We start from the raw sequence: 20826 nt of genomic DNA, 5'->3' as shown, positions 1-20826 counted from the left end.
GTTTTGTCTAGCCATTCCCTTATAACCGTGGCAGTCAAATGCCCAGGAGAAACGGCTGAGCAGAAGTGTAGGGCTTGCAGTCAGACATTCTGAACATTGCAATCTTGCGGAATGTGGTTCTAATATGAAGTCAGGCACAGAAGGTTTCCTTCTCTGCAAAAAAAAGGGTTTTAAAACATACACGAATATAGTGACCTGAAATCCTAGTGATGAGCGCTGATAGTGTAGGGAGGTCCACAAACTTCCTCAAAACATTTTACAATGGATTAAAATCAAATGTTCAGTGTTAATGCAATTAAGAGTGCTCCGGTTTCCTCCCACACTCCAAAGATGTACAGGTTAGATTGATTGGCCATGTTCAATTGCCCCTCTGTGTTAGAGAGATTAGCAGAGTAAATACGTGGGGTTACGGGGATAGGGCCTCAGTTGGATTGTTATCGGTGCAGACTCAGTGGGCCAAATGACCTCTTTCTGCACTTTGGCGATTTTATGAATTTTATTTTAAAAAAGTGCACCTTAAATTTGCCATTGTTGACAGAATCCACAAAAAAATTTGTCTGAAATAAGAGCAAACAATGCTGGAAACAATCAGCAGGTCAGGCAGCACCTGTGGTGAGGAAGTGTTAACATTTCAGATCGAGGTGACCTTTCATTGGAACAGAAACCCAAATGATGGGCTGAATGGTCTCTTTCTGTGCTATACCATTCTTTGATTCTGTGGGCATGACTTTCCAGCACGCTCGCCCTGAAACCGGAAAATCCCACCTGAGATCAGCTGACCATTCCATGGTCTGCCCCTTACCCGCTACGATTCCCATGGCGTATGGAATGGGAAAATTCATCCCGACAATCCCTTCAGTTGCATACTGCATCTTGTCTTACTGAGCCAGAGAGAATGGTATCACAGAATCCCCACAGTGCAGAAGGAGGCTATTCGGCCCATCAAGTTTGCACCAACACTCTGACAGAGCATCCCACCCAGGCGTATATCCGTAACCCCACATATTTACCCTACTATGGCCCAACTTTAACTCTAAGCTAGTCCCAATTGCCTGCATTTGGCTCATATCCCTCTATACCCATCTTACCCATGTGACTGTTTAAATGCTTTTTAAAAGACAAAGTTGTACCCGTCTCTACTATTGCCGCTGGCAGATTGTTCCAGACACTCATCACCCAGTGTGAAAAAAGTGCCCCTTTCGGCACTTTTGTATCTCTCCTCTCTCACTTTAAACCAATGCCCTCTAGTTTAAGACTCCCCTACCTTTGGGAAAAGATATTGACAATCTAACTGATCTATGCCCCTCGTTATTTTATAGACCTCTGAAAGTTCACCCCCCAGCCTACTACGCTCCAGAGAAAAAAGTCCCAGTCTATCCGGCCTCTCCTTATAACTCAAACCATCAAGTCCCGGTAGCATCTTAGTAAATCTTTCTGCACTCCTTCTAGTTTAATAATATCCTTTCTATAATTGGGTGACCAGAACATATCTTGGTTATAATTGCAGGTTCAGTTCTTGGTTGAATATAAAAGATCCTTGGCACTATTTTGAAGAGGTAAAGCACAGGGCAGTTATCTTTGGTGTCCTGGTCAATACTTATCGCTCAATCAACGTCACAAAAATAAATGATCTGGTCATCATCACATTTCTGTTCGTGGGTGTTGGCTACGTGCAAATTGGTGCCACTTTTCCAATATTGCATTTCAAAAGTACGCACCTGAGTGCAAAGCAATTTCAAGGTGTCCAGTAATCATGTTAGGTACTCAGGTACGGCACTCTAAAATGCAAATTCTTCCTTTTTAAAAGGATGTTTAAATGTATTTTGTAAGGAGCTTCTCAAATTTATTTAACTTGGATAAGCTTGATGAACCAGCTGTTTTTTCCTGCTTACTCATCAACTTCACATCATTTCAAGTGCAACCTTATATTAGAAATAGTTTTAGTTCACCCCTTCCCTGATATTCTTGAGAAACATGTTCTGTGAAGTTACTGGAAATACTGGATCATTACGATTCAGAAATAACTACAGACAAATACGTTCAATCGTCCATTCCTCACCAATTTCTGACCCATACGCTTTACTACAATGAGCTCCAGTTGCATCACGTAGCCTTCAATGATATCAAACATCTTTTGAAAATCCACATACACAGTATCCAATATCTTTCCTTTAACAATTCACGGTGTTAATGTCCTGAAAAGAAGCTCATTAACTTTTCCAGACTTCTGCAAATCTGTGATCTATTAACCAAACTATGTTCTTCATGTAAGAGTGGCACGGTGGCACAGTGGTTAGCACTGCTGTCTCACAGTGCCAGAGACCTGGGTTTGATTCCAGCCTCGGGTGACTGTCTGTGCAGAGACTGCACATCCTTCCCATGACTGCATGGATTACCTCTGGGTGCTCCGGTTTCTTCCCACACTCTAAAGATGTGCAGGTTAGGTGGATTGGCCATGCTAAATTGCCCCTTAGTGTCAGGGGGTTTAGCAGGGTAAACACATGTGGTTATAAGAACATAACACAAGAACATAAGAATGGAGCAGGAGTAGGCCATCTAATACCTCAAGCCTGCTCTGCCATTCAATAAGATCACGGCTGATCTTTTTGTGGACTCAGTTCCACTTACACGCCCACTCACCATAACCCTTAATTCTTTTACTGTTCAAAAATTTATCTATCCTTGCCTTAAAAACATTCAATGAGGTAGCCTTAACTGCTTCACTGGGCAGGGAATTCCACAGATTCACAACCCTTTGTGTGAAGACATTCCTCCTCAACTCAGTCCTAAATCTGCTTCCCCTTATTTTGAGACTATGCCCTCTAGTTCTAGCTTTACCAGCCAGTGGAAACATCTTCCCTGCTTCTACCTTATCTATTCCCTTCGTAATCCTCTTTGTTTCTATAAGATCTGCCCTCATTCTTCTGAAATCCAATGAGTGTAGCCCCAGTCTACTCAGTCTCTCTTCATAAGCCAACCCTCTCAACTCCAGAATCAACTTAGTGAATTTCCTCTGCACCCCCTCCAGTGCCAGTATATCCTTTCTCAAATAAGGAGATCAAACCTGTACACAGTACTCCAGGTGTGGCCTCACCAGCACCTTATACAGCTGCAACATAACCTCAGTTTTTAAACTCCATCTTTCTAGCAATAAAGGACAAAATTCCATTTGCCTTCTTAGCTACCCGCTGCACCCACAAACCAATTCCTTGAGGTTCTTTCACAACGACACCCAGGTCCCTCTGCACAGCAGCGTGCTGCAATTTTTTACCATTTAAATAATAGTCCATTTTGCTGTTATTCCTACCAAAATGGATGACCTCACGTTTACCAACCAATTGTCTTTTTTGTCACAAAGTTGAAGCCCAATTCACAAGGCATTGTGTGGAATTAATTGAAATGCATAATATTCTTAAGAGGGTTTGATGTGGGGAGGCTGCTGACCACTGTGCCACCCACAAAAAATTAGATTTCTACTGCAAAGGGAGTCAGATGAATGTTGAGTACAGATGGTCATTAACAGGAAATGTAAGCATCTCTCACCACTGTGTCTTTGACCCAGTTTACTTGACAGTTCTTTGTCTGGGGACCAAACCATTACGCAGTATATCCTGCAGGCTTTGCAATGCACTCCTGGCCAGCCTTCGAGCTTGCATTCTCTTTAATTTTGAGCTCATCCAAAGTTCTGCTGTTTGTGTCCTTTCTTGAACTAAGTCCCTGACCTACACTGACACCCAATCCACAACATTTTGATTTAAAAATTCTCATCCCCTCTGTGGCTTAGCTCATCCCTTTCTCTGTAACCTTGTCTCGTGTCAAAGCTGTCAGAAATTTCTGTATTCCTCCAATTCTGGTCACTTGTGCATCCCCCAGTTTCATCGCTCCACTGTTGGCAGTTGTGCCTTCAGCTGGGCAGGCCCAAGCTCTGGAATTCCTTCCCTAAGTCTCTCTGTTTCTCTGCTTCTCCCTCCCCGCCTTAAGACACTCCTTTAACTTTCTCTAACTTTTGATCATCTGTCCTATCATCTCTTTATACGGTTCAATGTCAAATTTTGTTTGACAATGCTTCTGTGAAGCACCATGGGACAATTTACTTCATTAAAATCACAACATAAATAGAAATTATTAATCTTGATCATTTCTATAAGTCATGTGTCCCAGCTATATTCCCATGTCACAATAGGTGGCACGGTGGCATAGTGGTTAGCACTGCTGCCTCACAGCGCCAGGGTTCGATTCCCGGCTTGGGTCAGTGACTGTGCTGAGTTTGCACTTTCTCCCCGTCTCTGCGTGTTTTTCCTGTGGGTACTCTTGTTTCCTGCCACTGTTTGAAAAACGTGCTGGTTACATGCATTGGCTATGCTAAATTCTCCCTCAGGCGCTGGAGTGTGGCGACTGGGGGATTTTCACAGTAACTTCACTGCAGTATTCATATAAGCCTATTTGTGGCTAATAAATAAACTTTCCTTGAACTTTACTTTAAATGGCCTCCTTCTGCATTGTTGTGGGGATTCTCTATGTTAAGTTAATTATGGTTTTTACACAGAAATCACATGAAAGTAAAAAGTTTATTTATTAGTCACAAGTAAGGCTTACATTAACACTGCAATTAAGTTACTGTGAAATTCCCCTAGTCACCACATTCCGGCGTCTACTTGGGTCAATGCACCTAACCAGCATGTCTTTCAGACTGTGGGAGGAAACTGCAGTACCCGGAGGAAACTCACGCAGCTACTGGGAGAATGTGCACACAGATACTGACGCAAACCAGGAATCTAATCCAGGTCCCTGGAGCTGTAAGACAGCAGTGCTAACCACTGTCCCACCATGCCGCCCACTAGGGGATTTTCACGTAGCCTCTTTGCAATGTTGATGTAAGCCAACCTGTGACACTAATAAATAAACTTTACATTCTTTATTAAAGGTGTGCCACAGTCAAATCCCAGATTGCTTAACTGGGTTCCACACTAAAACCTCCTCAGGGGTCACATGCCCCACACTCTTCAAGGAACAATACGCACCCCAACACCATAACATACATATTTCACCGTTAACCTTGATCATTTCTTCAAGTCATGTGTCCTGGCCTTACTTCCATATCACTATAATGAGGGGAAATTCTGGATTCAGAAGCTAACCACATATGAAAATAAAATTTGCATTATTGAATGGAAGAATTCTAAAAATAATTCCAAAAATTTGACTACCTTTGTTTTGCGAGCATCTAAAGTATGTACAACTTAAGTGTCGTGTAGTTGCTAGCTTCTTTTAATTTTTGTAATGAATCTGATTGATACCTTGCGACTGAATGGTAAGAGCTGGTTAGGCTGACTAGCACAAGCCAATAAAGGTGTACAAAGCGTAACCTGTGCAAATTCAGGAGTATAACCTGGTGTCACAAAGGTAAATCATTCCCCATAGGGCACCTTACTTCCAGTCACTGTGTTTCTCTAACTGCACGCTCAAATGCGTGGAAAGAGCAAGTTTGCCACTGGAACTGCAGAGCGGCAAAGTGGTTAGCACTGCTGCCTGACATTGCCTGGGACCCATGTTCAATTCTCGGCTTGAATAACTGTGTGGAGTTTGCACACACTTCCTGTGTGTTTCTCTAGGTGCTCTGGCTTCCTTCCAAGTCCAAACGACATGCTGGTTTGGTGCATTGGCCATGCTACATTCTCCCTCAGTGTACTCAAACAGGTACCAGAGTGTGGCAACTAGGGGATTTTCGCAGTAACTTCATTGCAGTGTTAACATAAGCCCACTTGTGACACTAATAAATAAACTTTAAAACCTTGCCATGGCCAGGCTGTGTGTTTCGGGAGGGTCCAAATCATGATGTTCCTAGTTTGTATCTCTAAACTACATGACAAAATAGCAGGCAGCAGAGAAAAGGTTATGGAGCCATGTTATTTAAAAATAACTGATAATTAAAACCGGATAGGGAAGAGGCGAATGTTTTTTGCTTGCATGAATACCCCATTAGGAAAAAGAAATTGTACCAGATTTAACAGTACATAAAGCGCAATATTAGAATTAAAAATTGTTTCAATGACCTTGCAATGTCCTTCTACAGCCAGGCATCTTAACTTAAAAATCCCTATGGAATTCACGGAGCCATTAAAATGTATATATTCAAATTGTACTACTGCCAGTGGTCTGGATATCCTGATATCATAAATCAACAAAATTGAAGCCAGTGGTGCCACACTAAAAACTGCAAACTTGACAGAATGTGGCGTAACCCAACTTTTGACAGTATACACGTGCATGTGGGATACATGAAGATGCTTTTCCTCGGGGCCATTTACTGGAGATCCTTACCTGGTAAGTCTGAAAACAGGAGGATGCATTCATTAAATCCATTGGCCAGTAGTCTGTCTCGCAACTGCTGCAGAATGGCTACCCCAATACAGAACGGGAATGAAGAATTGCCCAAAAGCAATGTGTCCCACAGGTGGAAGATCTTGTGCAAAGGAAACACATCTGTAAAAACAGGCACAAGAATGGACAGTTTCAGCAACAAAGATGCACGTTTAGTGAGGAAACAGCATCAAATTTCTCATTACATTGAATTTTATTAAAAATTGTCTTTAAAAGGTTCATCCTAGTAACATAAAATTGGTGACTGTAAAAATGATTTGAAGAATTATTCTTTTTGATTAACCTATACTTCCAGTATTCGTTTTGGAGCGATTTTATCTGGGGGAGAGACAACTTTGGCTAGTGGCTGCTGTTTTGCACTGAGCATTCTGTGATAAATTTCGGGTGAAATTGGATTGAATGCATTTTAGTGATGCACTATGACCAGTTGAATCAGAAGCATGATCAAGCCAAATCCACCACAACAGAATAATAGCAGTTAGCGAGTTATGGAAAATGAGCATCACTTCTTGTCAAAACCTGTACAGATGGGGTCCACTGCAATACATAGAATCCCTATTGCGCAGGGAGAGGTCAACTTCTACAGATGCACCATGGAAAGCCTTCTTTCTGGATGTACCACAGCTTGGTATGGCTCCTGCTCTGCCCAAGATTGCGAGAAACTACAAAGAGTTGTGAATGAAGCCCAGTCCATCACTCAAACCCAGCCTCCCATCCATTGACTCTGTCTACACTTCCTGCTGCCTCGGAAAAGCAGCCAGCATAATTAAGAACTCCACACACTCCGGGCATTCTCTTTCATCTTCTCCCATTGGGAAAAAGATACAAAAGTTTGAGGTCACGTACCAACCGACTCAAAAACAGTTTCTTCCCTGCTGCCATCAGACTTTTGAATGGATCTATCTCGCACTAAGTTGATGTTTCTCTACGACTGTAACACTAAATTTTATACCGTCTCCTTTCTTTCCCTATGAACATTATGCTTTGTCTGTATAATGCACAAGAAACAATACTTTTCACTGTATACTGATACATGTGACAATATTAAATCAAATCAAAAAATCAGGGTCTGCACCAACTTGGCCTGAGAGCATTTGATCCAGGCACACTCCACCCCCCCTTATCCCCGTAACCCCGTGCATTTACCATGGCTAATCCACCTAATCTACACATTTTTGGTCACTAAGTGACACTTCAGCATGGCCAATCCACCTAACCTGCACATCTCTGGACATCTTTGTACTTCTTATGTAATTATTTCTTACAAATTATTTGAACTTTCAAGAGCCAGAACTCATACTGTGACCCTTATTGCTTTTAACTCAAATTTCTTAAAGAGGTAAATTGTTAATGAGGGATCCTACTAGAGAGATTTCTGCCCCAATATTTTTTCAATACACACATTTATGTTGACTTAGCGCTGCAAATTCAGTAAAGAAATCCATGGAAACATTTGTCAGATAAACATGAGTATGACTCACGTGTAAACATTGTGAGAAACCATGGAATGGCGTACAGCTGAAAAATACAAAACAGAGCACTATTAGGCAAAGTCATATCATCTGTTCCAGAGGCAGAATGACTCATCAACTCATATTAAGATCCTAACTGCAAATACTGGTAAGTTGGAAATTCAGAAGTTATCATCTTTCAAAGGAGTCCTGTTAGTATTGGTAACACACTCACATTGGAGTGAGAAAATCAAGCCTCATCTAAGGCACACAATCTAGGATGTTGCTTAGATGCCATACCAATGAAGTGCTGCATTGTTGGAAGAGCTTTTCTTTTGTAGGATGAAAGGTTAAACCTGCCTATCATCCAAGACCACAAAGTAAAGTTTATTTATTAGTCACAAGTAAGGCTTACATTAACACCGCAATGAAGTTACTGTGAAATTCCACTACTCGCCACACTATGGCACCTGTTCGGGTCAATGCACCTAATCAGCACATCTTTCAGAATATGGGAGGAAACCGGAGCACCCGGAGGAAATCCACACAGACAAGGGGAGAATGTGCAAACTCCACACAGACAATGATCCAAGCCGGGATTCGAATCTGGATCCCTGGCACTGTGAGGCAGCAGTGTTAACCACTGTGCCATCATGCCACCAAAGAGAAGCTAGAAGCTATTCTGGTACTCCGGCCAGTATTCCACCCTCAACCAGGGACCCGGGTTTGATTCCCGGTCTTGGTCACTGTCTGTGTGGACTTTGTACATTCTCCCCGTGTCTGCGCAGATATCCTATGGGTGCTCCAGTTTTTTCCCACAGTCCAAAGGTGTGCGGGTTAGGTGGATTGGCTAGGCTAAATTGCCCCTTAGCGTCAGGAGACTAGCCAGGGTAAATGCATGGGGTTATGGGGATAGGCCTGGTGGGATTGTGGTTAGTGCAGACTCGATGGGCCGAATGGCCGACTTTTGCACTGTATGATTCTATGAATGTATGACACCAGTAACAGATCAATTGGTTGTTGAATCACATTTCTGCTTTTGGGATCAGTATCCACTTTGGAATGCTATGTTTGACTAGAAGTGAATATAATTCAATGGTTGTGAAGTGCTTTGGGACCTGTATATCTGCTGAGGATGGGAGAGGTGCTCTGTAAATATAAATTATGTCTTCTCTCTCAATAGACTTTCTTCCAGGACTCTGGGTTTCTCAGGGAACCTTTGGTTGCTGCACACTACATGGTCTCAGCTCTATCCCAGCAATAATGATCCGGACATTATACAATATAAACACAGAATTCCCTGCCAATCTACTATAGATGATTCCTGACAAAACAACTGCAAGTTATAATTATTAATCTTTTCTGTACTGATGCTATCTGAGGCCATTCACCTTTTTACCATATGTGGGTGCCTGTTGGTGCACAACGGCTGCTACATTCTACCCTTGTAAAAAGAATCACTGTCCCTGAAAAGTAATCTGTTACGTGGAATGCTTTGAGGTGGCGCCAGAGTGAGGTGGCTTCTTGCCAACTGTGCCCAGCATACCTTCTAATTCTATCTTTTACTCTCGTTCTATGCTTCTAAAACTTCATTCTAACTCTTCTATGATTGTAACACTAGATTCTGCACTCTCTCATTTCCTTCTCTATGAACGGTATGTTTTATCTGTATAGCGCACAAGAAACAATATTTTTCACTGTATGTTAATACATGTGGCAATAATAAATCAAATCAAAGATAAGGGTGGCACAGTGGCAAGCACTGCTGCCTCAATGCCAGGGACCATGGTTTGATTCCCGACTTGGGAGACTATCTATGTGGAGTTTGCAGTCTCTCCACATCCAATATTTCTTCTTGGTTTTACAAGCACAAGTTTCCTCCGGGTGCACCAGTTTCCTCCCACAGTCCAAAGACGTGAGGGTCAGCTGGATTGGCCATGCTAAATTGCCCCTTAGTGTCAGAGGGACTAGATAGGGTAAATTTATGGGGATAGGGCCTGGCTGGGACTGTTGTCAGTGCAGACTTGATGGGCCGAATGGCCTCCTTCTGCACTATGAGATTCTACCCATGTTTCTGGTGAATAAATATGATGATGATGATTCAATGTAACACATCTTACACCTTCACATACGACGCTGGTATGGTACTTGATCCCAGACAAATTCAATCTACAGTTCACCATTCAAACAGCGCCCAGGAGTGATTTCCTCTGACTTATTTTCTATTGTGGTTGCTTGGGCTCCTTTTGCCACATCCTCATGAGAGTACAGCAATGACATGGAACTCTTGGTCCTTTATACAGAGTGTGAAAGAAGCACACCTCGCAAGCACCAGTATGCGGTGCAGATAAGTGAAATTCTCCACATCCAATATTTCTTCTTGGTTTCACGTGCATTTTAAATATTATTACTCAGCAATTAAAAGTAGCATAGAAGTAATCGCATCCAGTTTTCAAAAGCAAATTAAATCCGGCTGAGAAACTTGCTAATGTCAGTCATTGGTAAACACGAAAGGTGGTTGGACATGTGCCATAGAATTCTACATGCAGGAAGAGGCCATTCAGCTCAGTGACTCTGCACCGACCACAATCCCACCCAGGCCCTATCCCCGTATCTCCACGCATTTACCTAGCTAGTCCCCCTGACACTAAAGAGCAATTTCAGCATGGCCAATCCACCTAACCCACACATCTTTGGACTACGGAAGAAAATCGGAGCACCCGGAGGAAACCCACTATCCATGATAATTCTTCATCTATCTCATTTCTCTGCAAAACTGTGATAAAATACTAGCAAGATACAAAAATACAGCAGTTATGTTACTGGACTAGTTACCCAGAGGGCTGAATTAACAATTTGGAAAATCTAAGTGTTTTAAAATTTATTTCATGGGATGTAGGTATCACTGACGAGGCCAGCGTTTGTTGCCCACGCTCTTCAACTGAATGGTTTGCTAGGCCATTTCAGATGGCTGGCATTATGAGTCAGACATAATGCCGTGGATCTGGTGTTGCACTATTAGACCAAACCAGGGTAAGGATGAGAGATGTCCTCCCCAGTGGACCAAATGGATTTTTATGATCATTGATGATCATCTCATGGTCACATCACAGAGGCTGGAATTAATTCCAGGTTTTATGAGCTGAATTTAAATTTCATGAGCTGCCATGTTGGGATGTGAAGGTTTCTTCCCACACTCCAAAGATGTGCAGGTTAGGTTGATTGGCCACGATAAATTGCCCTTTATTGTCAGGGGGAGGGACAGGGCCTGGGTGGGATTGTTGTCATTGCAGGCTCAATGGACTGAATTGCTTCATTCTGCACTGTAGGGATTCTACGATTCTACAAACCCTTGTCTCCAGATCATTAGCCTGATGACTAATCCAGTGACTTTTACCAGTACACCACTATCTCCTGTGTGATAGTCGAACATTTAAATTCAATTTTAAAATTCTGCAAATCAAATACAGGATTCAGCAAAAGAGACCACAAAGCTGTTGGATTGTCCGAAAACATCCAACTGGCCCACAAATGGGAGGAAGTCTGACTTCCCTGCCATTTACCTATACGTGATTCAAGTCCCACACCAACACAATTAAATATTCGCCACTCTGAAGAGTGACTCATTTGTGACTGAAGAGTCACTCATTTGTGCCAAATGAATTAGTACGGGTGGGAAATAAACGCCAGCCATGCAGATAATACCATTGTCCTGAGAGTGAACAAAAAAACCATCATGTCCCACTGAGTAAGTCAATTTTAAATATCAATCTGCTCATTACATTTCAGTGCAACCTCTACAAAGCCAGCATGCATGATTACATAACCACTGTTTGATTTTAAAAATCTTGGGCATCTAATTGCATTTTAAACACTTATGTGAAATGTTCAGTTTTCAGAGCTGAGCACAACAAAGTGCAATATGGTTTCAACCTCACAGAAGAAAAATGCTCTGTAGTTTTGTATCTGGAATCCAGATGTCAAGGAGTGCATGGTTGTGCAGGCAAGGGGAGAAGATACACTTATCATGTTTGCCAAGCATATACACACACACACACACATACACACACATGCATAAACACGCATGCATACACACACATGCATAAACACGCATGCATACACACACATGCATACACACACATGCATAAACACGCATGCATACACACACATGCATAAACACGCATGCATACACACACATGCATAAACACGCATGCATACACACACATGCATAAACATGCATGCATACACAAGCACACACATATACACACAAGCGCACACACAATGGGAAAATTAATTTATAATGTCCACCAAGTGACTTATTTTCATCAAAAGACATGTTTCTAAAGGAAAATTTAATTTTGACCAGTTACAGGTTTACAGCTATTACAAACGCACAGGATTCTGCTTATAATTAAATGGCCTCCAAAGCACAAGAGTACTAAAGAGTTCTCGGCACTTCTAGACAGTTTTTAGGACAGTTGAGTTATTTGCACTTTGAACCCGTTTCGAACATTCAGTACTTATTAGAGTCAGCTTCCTGCTTCAATTCACTTCAACTTGATAGACTACAGCTGACTTCACAAAGCTAAAACATTTTTGGATTCAGATCCAAATCCCCAACATCACATCACGGCTAAGGCAAGGACAAACAAGCAACGATGATACGGGTTGAGTTTTGGCTGCCATATGAGTGAAGATAGAGAGAAGAAAGAATTTTTACTTAATATGACTCTTCCAACTTTTTTTTACATGGAACAATTTATCCTGAAGCATTTTGTGGGTGAATCCAATAGCTATTTTGAAGTGCAACAACATTTCACAAAGTACAGTGATACAAAATGCATCCAGCCCAGATTGAGGGAAGAAGCATTTTCTATGAAACTTGAAGAGCTTTCTGCTGTTCTTCAACCATCCCACTGATGGTTTTTAACATCCACTTGAATGGAGAAATGAGGCCATGGTTAAGTGTCTCACCTGAAGGGAGACACTTCTGAAAATGCAGCTTCCTCAGTAGTGCAGATGGAGTGGCGGGCTAAGCTAAGGGCTCAAGTCCTGAGTTCACAATGTTCTGAATTAGATGTGAGTCTCACCAACCGAGTCAAACCAAAGGGTATATTTATTTCAGTGCTAACCAAGCTCAAGTGCTTTGAGCAGGATTTTAGTGAAGAAAACTTTAAGGATGTGGTCATAGAATCCCTACAGTGCAGAAGAGGCAATTTGGCCCATCGAGACTGCACTGACCACAATCCCACCCAGACCCTATACCTGTAACCCCATGCATTTACCCTAGCTAGTCCCCCTAACACTAAGGGGCAAATTAGCTTGGCCAATCCACCTAACCTGTACATCTTTGGGCTGTGGGAGGAAACGGAAGCACCCAGAGGAACCCATGCAGACACAAGGAGAATGCGCGGAGTTTGCACAGACAGTCACTCAAGCTAGGAATTAAACCCAGGTCCCTGGCGATGTGAGGCAGCAGTGCTAACCACTGTGCCATCCCATTTCTCCGATGCTGGGTCAACAATATCAGTTGAAACAACCTCATGTTGAACAATCATTGGTTTCTCTGGGTGGGAGGTAATAGGCCTGACAGGTGTCTTGCCCACTGGCTGCCCTGCCAGACCAATGGGGGGTGCCCAGTGGTCACCATTGAGACATTCCTAGTGTCCTAGGGTTCCCAGAGAACCCTACTGATTGAAGTCCTGCCTGCCATTGCTTGTCTGCATCACTGGGGCCTGAGGCAGCTGCCAATAATGCACTCATCAAAGCTCCAGGAATACTGAGGGGATCCCAGGTCAAAGGCAGGATGTGGACTGCGGTATTGGGGGGGGGGGGGGGGGGGGGGGGGTGTCATAGAAACAAGTGCGGGACATTGGCTTTCAGTGGCTATCCCCTATTTTCCCAATGCCGGGTCTCTTGATCAGACACTGGGTGCCTGATTATGTGGGAATCCCCCCAGGAGGCTGCTGGCTGGGTGGCCTCTGGGAGGTGTTGGGAAGCCACGTGACTCCCATTTTATCCCAGAGGCATCACTGAATGGCCTCAGGGATAATAATGAGATATTAATGATACTATCTGACATCCTACCAGGGGCCGCTGGGAATTCCGATATAATTGGGAAAGGTTTTTCGCCATTGTGGGGAAACTGTTGCAAGGCCCCTCCTGTGATTAGGTGGGGCCAGCCATCATGGCGCTTGCCCTAACTAGTAAATCCAGCCCATTGTGTTCGCTGTCAAAAACGTTACAAGTTTTGTCTGTTCTGGACAATGACAGCATCCGAGAACGTTTCAGGTCTGGGACCATCATAACACCAATGGGGCCAGCATGGGTTGTTAACAATGTTCCAGATACCGCACTGGGAAACTGACCTGCTTCATGCAGCAAATCTGAAACAAAGGGAGTCGTCAAAAGGACTGCAGCATGTTAAGGCAGTCACAAACTAACCACAATCAATAAGGATAGGCACCAACACCTCCTCCACGATTGTCCTCAACACCGGTGCCCCACAAGGGTGTGTTCTCAGCCCCCTACTATACTCCTTATACACCTATGACTGTGTGGCCAAATTCTCCTCCAATTCGATTTTCAAGTTTGCTGACGACAACACTGCAGTGGGTCAGATCTCAAACAGTGACGAGACGGAATACAGGAATGAGACAGAGAATCTGGTGAACTGGTGTGGCAACAACAATCTCTGTCAATGTCAACAAAACGAAGGAGATTTTCATCAACTTCAGGAAGCGTAAAGGAGAACATGCTCCTATCTATATCAACGGGGACGAAGTCGAAAGGGTCGAGAGCTTCAAGTTTTTAGGTGTCCAGATCACCAACAACTTGTCCTGGTCCCCCAATGCCGACACTATAATTAAGAAAGCCCACCAACGCCTCTACAACCTCAGAAGACTAAGGAAATTTGGCATGTCAGCTTCGACTCGCACCAGATACACCATAGAAAGCATTCTTTCTGGTTGTATCACAGCTTGGTATGGCTCCTGCTCTGTTCAAGACCGCAAGGAACTACAAAAGGTTGTGAATGTAGCCCAATTCATCACTCAAACCAGCCTCCCATCCATTGACCCTGTCTACACTTCTCGCTGCCTCGGCAAAGCAACCAGCATAATTAAGGACCTCACGCATCCCGGACATTCTCCCTTCCACCTCGTTCCATCGGGAAAATGGTACAAAAGTCTGAGGTCACGTACCAACTGAGTCAAGAACAGCTTCTTCCCTGCTGCTGTCAGACTTTTGAATGGACTCACCTTTCATTAAGTTGACCTTTCTCTACACCCTAGCTATGACTGTAACATCACACTGCACTCTCTCGTTTCCTTCTCTATGAATGGTATGCTTTTTCTGTATAGCGAGCAAGAAACAATACTCTTGACTGTATTTTAATGCATGTGACAATAATAAATCAGATCAAGTCAAACCAAACAGTCACGATCCTCAAACAGGCACCAGGCCCTCTCCATGCACAAGCAAAGGGCAACCAGTTTCAGAGCACACCCTAGATACCTATGCAGGTGTACCTATACATAGCGTTCATAGATAAGGAAAGGAGAGAGTGCAGAATGTAGTATTACAGTCATAGCTGGGGTGTAGAGAAAAATCGGCTTGATGCAAGGTGGGGCCGTTCAGAAGTCTGACGGAGGTGGGGAGGAGGCTGTTCTTGAGTTGGTTGGTGCGTGACCTCAGACTCGTGTCTTTTTCCTGATGGAAGAAGGTGGAAGAAATAATATCTGGTGTGTGTGGGGTCCTTAATTATGCTGGCTGCTTTGCTGAGGCAGCGGGAAGTGTAGACTGTGTCAATGGGTGAGAGGCTGGTTTGAGTGATGAACTGGGCTTCGTTCACGACTTTTGTAGTTTTTTGCAGTCTTGAATAGAGCAGGAGCCATATCAAGCTGTGATACAACCTGAAAGAATGTTTTCTGTGGTACATCTGTAAATGTTGGTTCCACTGGTCGGCGCAACATCAAGGGCTATACCACATGGACTGCAGCGGTTCAAGAAAGGAACTCACCTATACAAGGGTAACTAGGGCTGGCCAACAAACACTGGTGAACTAGTGATGCCCACATCTGTAAACGAACGTGAGCCTCTACCGAAGCATCCGAGGCACGTCCAGTGTGGAATCAGTGTACACATACCACCCATCATATTCGACCATCAGCTGCCGGATTAACAACCATAAAAAACCATAGGCTTGTTGTGATCCAATTTCTAGGATTAAATTTTTAAAGTCTATACTGCCATCTAGCAACATGAACTAGGATCTCATTATCCATCTCACTTCAAATATGGTAGTAATATTCTTTTTTCTGCATTTACTCAAATTAATTTATTTGATCAATGGCAAAAATAAATAGAGGATACTATCAGGAACAGGGAGTCACTGAAAAGTATTCCACTGGCTGCATGATTAATATAATCTGTTCCTCAGAGTCAGCCCTGGCTCAGTTGGTAGACACTTGCCTTAAGGTAGGGTTAAAATCCCCCCACCAGGGACTTGAGCACATATTATGGATGAGACTCTACTGCAGTACCGAAGGAGTGCTGCACTGTCCTTTGAATGAAACGTTAAACTGAAACCCTGCCTACCATTTCTGGTGGACATAAAGGATCTCTCACCACCATTCAAAGAATAGTGACTTTACCCTGATGTCCTGGACAATACTTATCCCACAAACTACACCTAAAAAAACAGGTAATCACTGAACCCCTATAGCGCAGGAGGCAGCCTTTTAATCCATCAGGTCTGCACCTGACTCTCCAACACAGCATCTTACCCAGGCCCACCGCCCCCCCTATCCCCATAGCCCCACATATTTACCTCACTAATCCCCCTAACCTACACATTTTAGAATGAAATATCTTGGGACACTACACTAAGGGGCAATTTAGCATGGTCATAGAGACATAGAGGTTTACAGCATGGCAACAGGCCCTTCGGCCCAACTTGTCCACGGCGCCACTTTTTTAAAAAAACCCTAAACTAATCCCAATTGCCCTCATGAGGCCCATATCCCTCTCTACCCATCATACCCATGTAACGACCTAAATGCTTTTTAAAATTGTACCCGCCTCTACTACTACATCTGGCAGCTTGTTCCAGACACTCACCACCCTCTGTGTGAAAAAATTGCCCCACTGGACACTTTTGTATCACTCCCTTCTCACCTTAAACCTATGGCCTCTAGTTTTAGATTCCCCTACCTTTGGGAAAAGGTATCGACTATCTACCTTGTCTATGCCCCTCATTATTTTGTAGACCTCGATAAGGTCACCCTTCAGCCTGTCCTTATAACTCAATCCATCAAGTCCCGGTAGCATCCTAGCAAATCTTTTCTGCACTCTTTCTAGTTTAATAATACCTTCTCTATAATAGGGTGTCCGGAATTGCACACAGTATTCCAAATGAGGCCTTACCAATGTCTTGTACAACTTCAACAAGACATTCCAACTCCTGTATTCAATGTTCTGACCAGTGAAACCAGGCATGCCGAATGTCTTCTCCACCATTCTGCCCACCTGTGATTTTACTTTCAAGGAGCTATGTATGTACATATACCCTTGGATCTCTTTGTTCTGTAACTCTCCCCAACGCCCTACCATTAACTGAGTAAGTCCTGTCCTGGTTCAAGCTACCAGAACACATCAACTCGCATTTATCTAAATTAAACTTCATCTGCTATTCATCAGCCTACTAGCCCAATTGATCTTGTTGCAATCGGAGATAACTTCCTTCACTGTCCACTATGCCACCAATCTTGGTGTCATCTGCAAACTTACTAACCATGTCCCCTATATTCTCATCCAAATCATTAATATAAATGACAAATAACAGTGGGCCCAGCACTGATCCCTGAGGCACGCTGCTGGTCACAGGCCTCCAGTTTGAAAAACAACTCTCTATAACCGCCCTCTGGCTTTTGTCAAGAAGCCAAATTTTGTATTCATTTTGATACCTTACTCTGGATCTCGTGAGATTTACCTTTATGCAACAACCTATCATGCGGTCCCTTGTCAAAGGCCTTACTAAAATCCATGTAGACAACATCAACTGCACTGCCCTCACCTACCTTCTTGGTTACCCCTTCAAAAAACTCAAGTAAATTTGTGAGACATGATTTTCCATTCACAAAGCCATGCTGACTGTCCCTAATCAGTCCTTGCATCTTTAAATGCCTGTAGATCCCGTCTCTCAAAATACATTCCAACAATTTTCCCACCAGAGATGTGAGGCTCGCTAGCCTGAAGTTCCCAGGCTTTTCTCTGCAGCCCCTTTAAAACAAAGGCATAACATTTGCCACTTGACAATCTTCAGGCACCTCGCCCGAGACTATCGATGATTCAAATTTGCTCACAGCAAGGTCCCACAAACAACAATGTGATAACAGCCACCTAACCTGAAAATATTTGGACTGTGGGAAACCAGAATCCTTGAAAGAAACCCACAGAGACCCAGGAAGAACATGCAAACTTCACACAGACAGTCACCGAAGACTGGAATCAAACCCAGGTCCCTGGTGCTGCGAGGCAGCAGTGCTAACCACTGTGCTGCCCACTGGTTATTATCACATTGTTGTTTGTGAGACCTTGATGTGAGTAAATTTCCTGCATCACAAACCGTGACAGTACAAAGTCAGTGGTTCCTCAACCAGTGTGCCATGAGAGAAGATTCAAAGTGATTCAAAATTCATGTAATTAAACTAAAACTAACCTTCATCTTCAACTCTGGCTGGCATCTCCAAGACTTGACAAATCTTGGGCATCTCACCAACGCTTCGAGTCAGGAGTTGAGCTCTGACAAAGGATCATCCAGACTCGAAACGTTGGCTCTGTTCTCTCTCTCCACAGATGCTGTCAGACCTGCTGAGACTTGGCCAGCATTTTCTGTTTCAGTTTTAGACTCCAGCATCATTAGTATTTTGCTTTATTTTAGATAGAACGGAGATTTCTCACTAACGTTTCACCAAAGACCCATTTCAATAAATAAAAGGTTATGGAGAAAAAGTCACTTGTCCAGAAATTACTGTCATGCTTCAGGGCCACAGGCATCTGCTTCCCCCTTGCCTTACCTCGGCTGCTAATGCAAGGGAAAGTTACACAGACACAAATGTAGTCTCACAGAAAGAGACAACACAAGACAACTGGGATGAAGCCAGCATGTGCAAACATTTTAACAGCAGTAGTTCAAGCTTCCCTGATGAAAGTTGAGCCTGGTTTTGCTGAAATAGGATTAGTACTTCAGCATCAACTTTAGAACATTGCAGAGTTGGCCATCACAGGAAGCGCACATGAATATCTTTCTACAAGTAGAAATAAGCTTTTGGGTGTGCTGCTTTCTTTATGTACAGAACGTTGTTTACTTGCTTAAGAGCTAATACTATTGAACCGAAGGCTTGGTTTGTTATTATCACAGGGGATTTCTGATGTTGAAATTTCATCAGGTTTTAGTCACCAGACTTAAAATGGCTTTAAAATGTCTTTAGTTGCAAGACAAAGTTGGTTAAAGCATAGAGTGCATTAGTAAGCTTTTATGTTGGTTACTTTTTTAATCACTGTTTGGCCTTGTACACATTCTTGCCTCTAAGATAAAGGTCATGGGTTCAAGGCCCACTCTGGAGATTTGAGAGTATAATCTAGGCTGCTTCTCCAGTGCAGCAACAAAGAAATGTTACATGTTTGAGAGACCATCTTTTGGATGAGATGCAGAAAAGTGGTGGAAGTTAGCTTTATGGTGTGCGTGGAATTGAACCCATCACTGTGAAGGTAAACATTCCCAACCTTCTCACTTTGTATCCAATGGCAGCATCAAACATACTTTTGGTCAGTGTCAATAGAAGCCCATATAGCTATTAGATTAAACTGACAACATTGGATCACATACCCAGGAATGGATCCCTCGTTATACCTGACGCTCTTTTCCATTTGAAGTTTAAAAGTTAAAGTTTAGTATCACAAATAGATTTACATTAACACTACCATCGAGTTACTGTGAAAATCCTCTAGTCCCCACACTCTGGCACCTGTTTGGATACACTGAGGGAGAATTAAGCATGGCCAACGCACCCAACCAGCACATCTTTCAGACTGTGGGAGGAAAGCGGAGCACCTGGAGGAAACACATGCAGACAAGGGGAGAACAGGCAGACTCCACACACAGTGACCTAAGAATCCTGCTCCCTGGCGCTGTGAGGTGGCAGTGCTAACCACTGTGTGCCACCTTCTCACAACGTCTAACCCTTTTGACCAATCAAAGCTCCATGATGGACTGAACATCCCACCACATTCCCGGCCTGAACTGTAGCAAAAGCAAAATGCTTTGAAAATATACTTAGTTTGACGCTGAAGAAGAATCATACAGACTGGAAACATTAATTCTGTTTCTTTCTTCACAGATGCTGCCAGACCTGCTGAGTTTAGCCAGCATTTTTCTGCTTTTGCATCACTGTGGTGGAATCTGATTTTTAAAAATTTTATCCAATGGGCAGAGTGGATGGGGCAAGCCCCTACTCCATCTCATAGCTTGTCCCAAAAAACAATTCATGTTTGAATTCAATTCATGGTCCTCAAAAGAGACATACTGGCTGGAATTTTCCAATCTTGTTCATCCCACTACCGCTACCAGCAAGAATGGAAAATTTGGCACTCAGTCTATACTCCATTCACTGCAGCAGGACTGGAGAATCCCAGTTATGGGCGAGGTCAGAAAAATCTGGCCACTAGATCTAAGCTGACAAGAACAGGCATTACACCAATCTCGCACTGGACCCTATGGGGTGGAATCACTTTATGATCAGTTCACATTGTGGAGTCTCCCTATACTTCGAGGAGCTTTCTTTTCTTTTAAGTGCTTCTTGCTTCTTTTTTGAGACCCTAGTCACTTGCTGCTTCCCCAAGCCTAAGTTTCTCCCCAAGATACCCTTGCCTAATCTTATCTATTTCCTCTTATTTGATCTGTTGTGTCATCTACCATTCAAAACATGTCCAC

At 43.2% G+C, this 20826-nt stretch overlaps 1 protein-coding gene across 2 annotated transcripts in view; it reads right to left on the bottom strand.

Annotated features, from left to right (window-relative positions):
• tbck (TBC1 domain containing kinase) overlaps positions 1-20826 on the bottom strand; it is a 192132-nt gene that overhangs the window by 87114 nt on the left and 84192 nt on the right. For both annotated transcript variants that reach the window (XM_080195333.1, XM_080195341.1), the window contains exons 21-22: positions 7863-7899; positions 6322-6483 (exon numbers count right to left, since the gene is read on the bottom strand). In XM_080195333.1, the coding sequence (XP_080051459.1) occupies positions 6322-6483; positions 7863-7899 (199 nt within the window). The remainder of the gene's footprint in view (positions 1-6321; positions 6484-7862; positions 7900-20826) is intronic.

Source organism: Carcharhinus amblyrhynchos, chromosome 1, assembly GCF_965287045.1.
Source record: "Carcharhinus amblyrhynchos chromosome 1, sCarAmb.v2.hapA, whole genome shotgun sequence".
Classification (NCBI taxonomy): Eukaryota; Metazoa; Chordata; class Chondrichthyes; order Carcharhiniformes; family Carcharhinidae; genus Carcharhinus; species Carcharhinus amblyrhynchos.
This window is presented reverse-complemented; position numbering and strand designations above follow the sequence as displayed.